The sequence below is a fragment of the Macaca mulatta genome, chromosome 2 (genome assembly GCF_049350105.2).
Source record: "Macaca mulatta isolate MMU2019108-1 chromosome 2, T2T-MMU8v2.0, whole genome shotgun sequence".
Lineage (NCBI taxonomy): Eukaryota > Metazoa > Chordata > Mammalia > Primates > Cercopithecidae > Macaca > Macaca mulatta.
This window is the reverse complement of record NC_133407.1, coordinates 151357490-151366284: the sequence shown is the minus strand read 5'-3', so window position 1 is coordinate 151366284 and position 8795 is coordinate 151357490. Positions and strand designations below refer to the sequence as shown.

The following is an 8795-nucleotide window of genomic DNA, read 5'->3' as shown; positions in this document are numbered from 1 at the left end:
GGGGTGGAGGTTGCAGTGAGCCAAGATCGTGCCACTGCACTCCAGCCTGGGTGACAGAGTGAGACCCTGTCTCTAAATAAATAAGAGTTCTGACAGAAATATGAATCCAGCACTGCCACTGCAAGGGAAGACTAGGGGAAGCTGAGAAAGATTTCACAGAAAAGTGAGGCTTTAAAGGATGAATAGGAGCTGGCAGTTATCAGCTACCATAAACAATGGAAATAAACAAATAGAAACTAGCTCTTTAAGAAACAGTCTATGGGGAGGCCTGGCTACTGGTTAATCCTATCTGGTTTGGCTTCTGAAGCCATCAGTCAGGATGACATCACCACTGATCAGGTTCCTTGGGGCGGTGTGTGTTTGCCAGGTGTATCATGAGGAAAAGGAAGTCTCCGGAAACCTCCCCTGGCATCCCAGGAGGCGAAAGCTATGCACTGCGCAGAGGCCGGGAAGGCTTTAATTAAATTCAACCACTGTGAGAAATACATCTACAGCTTCAGTGTGCCCCAGTGCTGCCCTCTCTGCCAGCAGGACCTGGGCTCGAGGAAGCTGGAGGACGCACCTGTGAGCATCGCTAATCCATTTACTAATGGACATCAAGAAAAATGTTCATTCCACCTCAGACCAACTCAGGGAACATTTCTCAGGTACAGTGTTTTTAAAGTGTTCAATTGCATTGTGCAAACTTTTCCTTCTGTTTTAGTCACCAAAATTTCCTTAATATATAATGTGTGAGGTTTGGTGGACAATTTTTTCAGCTTTGGCCTTAAATCCTGAGATGCAGGCCTACTGGCTTCAAAAAATTGATGGTGTGCATATGTTCCTGCAGTGATAAGTGCAAGAATATATGTGGAATATATGAGGAGTAAAACTGCTCATATGATTTTCAGAGAGAAAAACATTGCTCAGAGGCTAACCAGGAAAATGACCCAGCAGCTAATATCTAAATAATACCTTTACTGCCAGTTAATTTGTAGTTTCAGTGACAAACAGGTACAATATACCGGGCCTGATGAACTGGCACTTACAGACTATTTTGTATGGAGGCAAATTAAATTGAAGACTGGAACTGATCTATTTCCATTGTAGACACCACCTGGCTTTAAGAACAAATTCAGTTCTCTCTTGCTGAGAGTGCTGGTATAAACAAAAAGGATGAATTAGAAAGCAAAAGAAAGGATTATACTTTTTTTTTTTTTTTTTTTTCCTGAGACGGAGTTTTGATCTTGTTGCCCAGGCTGGAATGCTATGGTGTCTCAGTTTACTGCAATCTCCACCTCCTGGGTTCAAGTGATTCTCTCGCCTCAGGCTCCCGAGTAGCTGGGACTACAGGCGCTCGCCACCATGCCTGGCTAATTTTTGCATTTTTAGTAGAGATGGGTTTCACCATGTTGACCAGGCTGGTCTCAAACTCCTGACCCCAGGTGATCCACCCGCCGCAGCCTCCCAGAGTGCTGAGATTACAGGCATCAGTCACTGTGCCCAGCCAGGTTTATATTTTATTGTCCCCGTGGAGTTTACCAATAGGATTAGGATCGGCCCAGAGTAGGCCAGGCTTTAGGAGAGCATGGGTCGTAGAATGTTGGTGTATGCCTTAGGAAACATGTTCGGCTCCTGTGTATCATTAGTCTAATGCTCCCTAGAGTTTACCCTCCTAACTTTCCTGTCCCCTCAAGAGTGATTTCGAATAAGAAAACGGGAGTTGACTACTCACCTTCCTGCCTACTAACTTCCTTAATCAATTTCCTTCTGGTCCCTATGAGGATGAAATGAACCAACATATGTAAAAGGTTTTGGTCATCCTGTTAGGTGCTAAACAGACAGCATCCCTGGGCCTTGCTCAGGGAGGCAGCCAATGCAGAGAGGGCACAGCACAGAGAGGGCATTACAGGCTGGGGCATCATAAAGCCCCTGATGCCTATCCTGGTTCTTCTAACCAGCTCCAAGTGTCTCTGGTTCCTTATCTGTAAAACAAAGACTAATTTATTTTTTTTTGAGACAGGGTCTTCCTCTGTTGCCCAGGGTGGAGTGCAGTGGTGCAATCTCGGATCACTGCCACCTCCGCCTCCTGGGTTCAAGCAATTCTCGTGTCTCAAGTCATCCGAGTAGCTGGGATTACAGGTGCCCTCCACCACACCCAGCTAATTTTTGTATTTTATTTTTTAGTACAGACGAGGTTTCACAATGTTGTCCAGGCTGGTCTTGAACTCCTGGTCTCATATGACTTGCCCACCTCAGCATCCTAAAGTGCTGGGATTACAGGCTTGAGGCACCACACCTGGACTAATTTTTAATCTTAAAAATTAAATAATTTCAATAAAAATACTGAAGATGATCCTGGCACCTATTATTCTGTTTCCTGGGGGCAACTTCACAGCCCTGAACAGCAGGTATAGCTAGAACTGGGTTTGTCTCAAGGAAATGTTTTGCTGGTAAGAGGGAAGTCTATTTGAACTTAACACAAATGGTAAGCACATAGTAGGTTTAGCAACAGGGCATATAAGCCTGTCCCAAGCTTCAATTATGATGTTTCACCCACAAGCTCCTTCCTATCCTGTTCTTTTCATGTTCACTTCAGACCCTAACAACAAAGCCTGGTAGAACCTTCATTTGATCCTAATCAGAATCATGAAGCCCAAACTGTTTTGGGGTTTTGTTTTGTTTTTGAGAATCAGGGTCTCCCTTTGTCGCTGAGGCTGGAGTGCAGTGGCACAATCATAGCTCACTGAGGCCTTGAATTCCTGGGCTCAAGTGATCCTCCCAACTCAGCCTCCCATGTAGCTGGGACTACAGGCAAGAGTCACCATGCCTCTCCCCCTACTTGTATTTTTGTTTTTGAGACAGTCTTACTCTGTCATCCAGGCTGGAGTGCAGTGGCACAATCTCCGCTTACTGCAACCTCTGCCTCACGAGTTCAAGCAATTCTCATGCCTCAGCCTCCCAAGTAGCTGGGATTACAGGCATGTGCCACCAGGCCCAGCTAAGTTTTGTATTTTTAGTAGAAACAGGTTTTCACATGTTGGCTAGGCTGGCCTTGAACTCCCGGCCTCAAGAGATCCTCCCATCTCAGGCTTCCAAAGTGCTGGGATTACAGGCGTGAGCCATTGCACCCAGCTGGCTCTATTTATTTTCTTAGAGTCTCGCTCTGTCACCCAGGGTGGAGTGCAGTGGTGCGATCTTGGCTCACTGCAATCTCCACCTCCCGGGTTCAAGCGATTCTTGTGCCTCAGCCTCCTGAGTAGCTGGGACACAGGTGCACACTGACACGCCCAGCTAATTTTTGTATTTTCAGTAGAGATGGGGTCTCGCCATGTTGGCCAGGCTGGTCTCAAACTCCTGGCTTCAAGTGATCCACCCACCTTGGCCTCCCAGTGCTGGAATTATAGGTTTGAGCCACTGTGCTTGGGCTCCTCCTACTTTAAATGCCAGTTCTTCATGCCAAACACATGCAAACCAGAAAAAAAAAAAAAAACCTTGTTTCTTTCAGGGAGTATGATGGAAGGTCTGATCTTCATGTTGGAATAACTAACACAAATGGTAAGTGCAGTTTTGTAGCTTAAAAAACCCCCACTACCCAGTAAAAGGAAAGCAGTATTTGTGGAGATTTGATTATGGCAACATCTAATGAGTGATTCCATTGTTCACTGGGTTCTTCTACTGCACCATGAGGTGGGCACTGCTCCCAAATGAGAAATATTCGACTTTATGGCAAATTATTACTAACAATATATTTGAAAGCTCTTTAATGTTTTCTCAGTGAACAGTCATACAAACCTGTGTATTTTTTATTGATTTTTTTTTTTTTTTTTGAGACAGAGTCTTGCTCTGTCGCCCAGGCTGGAGTGCAGTGGCCGGATCTCAGCTCACTGCAAGCTCTGACTCCCGGGTTTACGCCATTCTCCTGCCTCAGCCTCCCGAGTAGCTGGGACTACAGGCGCCCGCCACCTCGCCCGGCTAGTTTTTTGTATTTTTTAGTAGAGATGGGGTTTCACCGTATTAGCCAGGATGGTCTCGATCTCCTGACCTCGTGATCCGCCCGTCTCGGCCTCCCAAAGTGCTGGGATTACAGGCTTGAGCCACCGCACCCGGCCTATTGATTTTTAAAATAAGAAGAAATAGATGTCCAGTGAGATTGACTTGCCCAAGACCTCGTATCTTGTGTCCGAACCAGAATTTGGAACCAGGCCCTCTGACTTCCAATCCTATGCTCAGCTACCACTGGGTCCCCACATTCTAGGGACTTCAGGAGTAAAGCAGGATGTGGTGGGGCCTGCAGTTTTTTTGTTTTTTTTAAAGGAAAGTGAAGATGAAACAAAACTGTTCTTTTGGCCACCTATAGCTCTGAGGGCAGTGTGTGCAACCCTTCAGCCAGAAGCTTTCTTGTCTGCAGGAAAAGGGCCTGGATGGAGCCACCTGCAGGATATGTAGCCTGGATATGATGAGGCAGGTGAGGCACCTAGCCAGGCCTCACAGGTGAAGTCTAATAACAGCCTTTCCTTACCCACTGAGGCAAGAGAAAGTGACACTGATCAGAAATCCAGAACGGTTCTGAACTTAGTTACCCACAAGAACAGTCTTACTTACCACTCATCTTTAGCAGGTGGACATTTATTCTTGATTTAAGGAGACAAGATTGACCCACTGGTAAATACAGAACTTCAATAAAAATATTGGAGATGATGATCCTGGTGCCTATTATTGTCTCTGTTTCCTCGGGGCAAATTCACAGCCCTGAATAGCAGGTAGAGCTAGAACTGGGTTTCTCTCAAGGAAATGACTGCTAGTAACAGGGAAGGCTACATAAACCCCTCCCTGACTCCAGGCAAATCTAAATCTCATTAGGCGGAAGAAAGATTCTAGAACCTCCACCCTGGATTTATATTATGTAAAGTTACCACATGGCTACCGTCATTTTCTGATGTCCCTTTTTCACAGAGGTGTGCGTCTCCTTGAGGCGCCACATGACTTTGGTTTTGATTTGCAGGGGTTGTGTATAATTACAGTGCACATGGTGTCCAGCGAGATGGAGCAGGGTGGGAACAGAGCATAAGCATCCCATTACTGCAGCCCCACATGTATGGAATGATGGAGCAATGGGACAAGTACCTGGAAGACTTCTCCACCTCGGGGACCTGGCTGCCTCACAGGTACACAACTGCAAATGCTGCACCCTCGCTGGCACTCACATGCTATGCAAGTGGGATCCCCGTGTGGCCCCAGCTCACAGAGGACTCCGCAGCATTTAGCTTCACGTTGAGCCGATACAGAGATATTAACATCGCTAACATAATTTAAACAGGGGTTGAACTACTCTAGATTTTCTGCAGTTGGGTCAGCACACACATATAACAAAATTACAGCGTTTTAAGAGCTGAAAGGACTAGAATCTGTATTATTTCAGTTGTGTGACAAGGTATTTTTACACATATATAGCAAGTCACGATATATTTCTTTAAAACAAAAATTTAAAAAAACAATATTCAGGCTGGGTACGGTGGCTGTCACCTGTATTCCTAGCACTTTGGGAGACTGAGGCAGGTGGATCACCTGAGGTCAGAAGTTCGAGACCAGCCTGGACAACATGGTAAAACCCCGTCTCTATTAAAAATACAAAAATTAGCCAGGCGTGGTGGCGGACGTCTGCAGTCCCTACTTCGGAGGCTTGGGCAGGATAATCACTTGAACCCAGGAGGCGGAGGCTGCAGTGAGCTGAGATCACGCCATTGCACTCCAGCCTGGGAAACAGAGTGAGACTCCGTCTCAAAAAAAGAAAAAAAAACAGAACAAAAAAAACCAAAAAACAATGTTCAAAATGTAAAAGCTTCTTTTTTGTAATTTTAGCAATTTCAAGTTAATTTCTCACTCTCAACATTTTATAAGATGTATAGCATATTTGTGGATTTATTTTGAGGTTTCCCTTGAAATAAGTTTGGATACTATGGAATATCATAAAACTCATATGGAATTCCATCTCTGAAATCTAGAAGTTCAATGAGTTCCCCAAATTGGTAGTTAACTTGCAACTGAGTAACCACTCTGAACATCTGGGTGAATCTATGCCAATCTGCAGCAAGCAGATGCCCAGGGACCAACCATCCCCCAGAATTACATGAAGCCCAAAACAATCTGGGCTTCATGATTCTGATTAGCATCAAATGAAGGTTCTGCCAAGCTTTGTAGTTAGGGTCTGAAGTGAACATGAAAAGAATAGGATGGGAAGGAGCTTGTAGGTGAAACATTATAATTGAAGCTTGGGACAGGCTTATATACCCTATTGCTAAACCTCCTATGCACCCAGGCTGGAGTACAGTGGTGCGAGATCTTGGCTTACTGCAACCTCTGCCTCCTGGGTTCAAACAATTCTCCTGCCTCAGCCTCCTAACTAGCTGGGACCACAGTCATGCACCACCATGCCCAGTTAACTTTTGTATTTTTCGTAGAGACAGGGTTTCACCTTGCTGGCCAGGCCAGTTTCGAACTCCTGACCTCAAGTGATCCTCCCACTTTGGCCTCCCAAAGTGCTGGGATTACAGGTGTGAGCCACTGCACCTGGCCTGAAGTGCACATCTTGAAGCTTCTTAACCACATGAACCAGCAGAGGCCTTGCTTGCTGAGGCACCTGATGGGTAGCTTCACGGCCTGTTCCTGAGCAGCCTTTTCTTCTCAACACCCTTGTTCTCTTCCGTAAGGTATGAAGAAGACCACCACAACTGCTACACTTACACACTCACGTTCATTAACTGCGTTCTGATGGCAGAAGGCAGACAGCAACTGGAAAAGAGTGAATTTACGGAGAAGTACATAGTCCCGCGGACAAGGCTGGCGTCCAAGTTCATCACACTCTACCGGGCGATACGGGAGCATGGCTTCTATGTCACTGACTGTCCCCAGCACGAGGCACAACCCCCTGAAGGTGGTGGTTTGTGCTGAGAGCTATGTTAAGTGCAGCCTGGGCGTTGGGGGTAAGGTGGTTGCTACCTTTAATCAGTACTATGGATTTCTAAATGCATTTAACTGTGGTTAATAAAAACGTGTATGGGCCAGGTGTGGTGACTCACACCTGTAATCCCAGCACTTTGAGAGGCTGAGGCGGGTGGGTCACCCGAGGTCGGGAGTTCGAGACCAGTGTGACCAACATGGAGAAACCCCGTCTCTGCTAAAAATATAAAATTAGGCCGGGCGCGGTGGCTCAAGCCTGTAATCCCAGCACTTTGGGAGGCCGAGACGGGCGGATCACGAGGTCAGGAGATCGAGACCATCCTGGCTAACACAGTGAAACCCCGTCTCTACTAAAAAATACAAAAAAACTAGCCGGGCGAGGTGGCGGGCGCCTGTAGTCCCAGCTACTCGGGAGGCTGAGGCAGGAGAATGGCCTGAACCCGGGAGGCGGAGCTTGCAGTGAGCTGAGATCCGGCCACTGCACTCCAGCAAGGGGGACAGAGTGAGACTCCGTCTCAAAAAAAAAAATAAATAAATAAAATAAAATAAAATAAAATTAGCCGGACATGGTGGCGCATGCCTATAATCTCTGCTACTAGGGAGGCTGAAGCAGGAGAATCGCTTGAACCCGGGAGGTGAAGGTTGCGATGGGTTAAGATCACGCCATTGCACTCCAGTCTGGCAAGAGTGAAACTCCATCTCAAAAAAAATAAATAAAAAATAAAAACGTGTATGGCTTCCCTTCAAGCATATGTCAGCTTACGTCGTAAGACTTTATAAAATAAAAATTGCCCCAGATTTTTAAAATTATATGTATTAAAACAAAATTATTTTCTTATCAATGAGGTTTTTAAACTAAGAATCCATTTACAGCATAAAGTGGCAGCACATTTTATTCACAGAGCAATGAAAATTATTCCTATAAATGAATGTGAGCTGAACAAATTCACCTTCCAATGTGCATGCAGAAAGTGGGGATGTGAAGACAGCAAGGTGGGTGAAACACAAGTTATGAGGTAATGAGTACTTTCCCCTCGTGGTTTTTAGTTTAAAAGCACATGCTAAGGGCCGGGTGCAGTGGCTCATGTCTGTACTCTCAGCACTTTGGGAGGCTGAGGCGGGCAGATCACGAGGTCAGGAGTTTGAGACCAGCCTGGTCAACATGGTGAAACCCCGTCTCTACTGAAAATACAAAAATTAGCTGGGCGTGGTGGTGAGTGCCTGTAATCCCAGCTACTCAGGAGGTCGAGGCACGAGAATCGCTTAAACCCAGGAGGCAGAGGTTGCAGTGAGCCAAGATTGCAGCACGGGACTCCAGCCTGGACGACAGAACAAAACTACATCTCAAGAAAAAAGAAAAAAAAAAAAAGCCCATGGTAAGCTCATGATAGTGAACAACAGTAAAACAAAACCAAAACCCCTCAGAATCTAAATCAGGAAATGGTCACCCCTTTTAAATGAGCTCTTCTGAGTCTATTTGCACAAACGAGCCCAGCGACGCCTCAAATCAGTAAAATTCCAGCCTGTGTCCATTTCATTTTGCCTGACCCAACACATGGAGGTTCGGGGGTTGGGTTTGTGCCACAAAGCACTTCCTCTGCCCACTGAAAAGGCAGAGTTCAGAAAGGACAGGAAGACAGGCTATCTTCTTTCTCTGATATCTTCACAGGAGGACACGGGGGAAACTGGGATGAGAAACTGTAAAGAAATGAGGTGACTTTTTACAAGTATGTTGGAGTTTGTGTACTGAAATTATCACTGAACTGCAAAAGGCCAACAGGCAAAACATTCCCGAATTCCTCTTTGGAAACTTCTTCCAGAACTCGGTTGTTTTTGACCAAATGTGATGTACTACT

At 45.8% G+C, this 8795-nt stretch overlaps 2 protein-coding genes across 29 annotated transcripts in view; one reads left to right on the top strand and one right to left on the bottom strand.

Annotated features, from left to right (window-relative positions):
- Window positions 1-329: 329 nt before the first annotated feature.
- Window positions 330-7669, top strand: MKRN2OS (MKRN2 opposite strand). 6 transcript variants are annotated; one of them, XR_013414165.1, is made up of 5 exons: window positions 331-647; window positions 3488-3537; window positions 4985-5147; window positions 6690-7174; window positions 7500-7669. XR_013414165.1 is itself a non-coding variant. In XM_001086330.5 (4 exons), the coding sequence occupies exons 1-4, from the start codon at window positions 430-432 to the stop codon at window positions 6928-6930; spliced, it is 672 nt and encodes a 223-aa protein (XP_001086330.3). In that variant the 5' UTR covers window positions 330-429; the 3' UTR covers window positions 6931-7541. The 6 variants fall into 6 exon arrangements, 2 of the variants coding, with proteins under 2 accessions (XP_001086330.3, XP_077849613.1); XR_013414168.1 differs by having other exon boundaries at window positions 558-647; window positions 5004-5147; XM_001086330.5 differs by having other exon boundaries at window positions 330-647; window positions 6690-7541.
- Window positions 4593-8795, bottom strand: part of TSEN2 (tRNA splicing endonuclease subunit 2) — a 57765-nt gene continuing 53562 nt past the window's right edge. For 6 of the 23 annotated variants that reach the window (XR_013414132.1, XR_003727403.2, XR_013414142.1 and 3 more), the window contains one exon: window positions 7806-8276. The gene's annotated coding sequence lies outside the window, so the exon portion shown is untranslated. Of the gene's footprint in view, window positions 5548-6549; window positions 6772-7805; window positions 8638-8795 lie in introns of those variants that run through there. The other 17 variants (XR_003727401.2, XR_013414141.1, XR_013414137.1 and 14 more) reach the window with 5 other exon arrangements.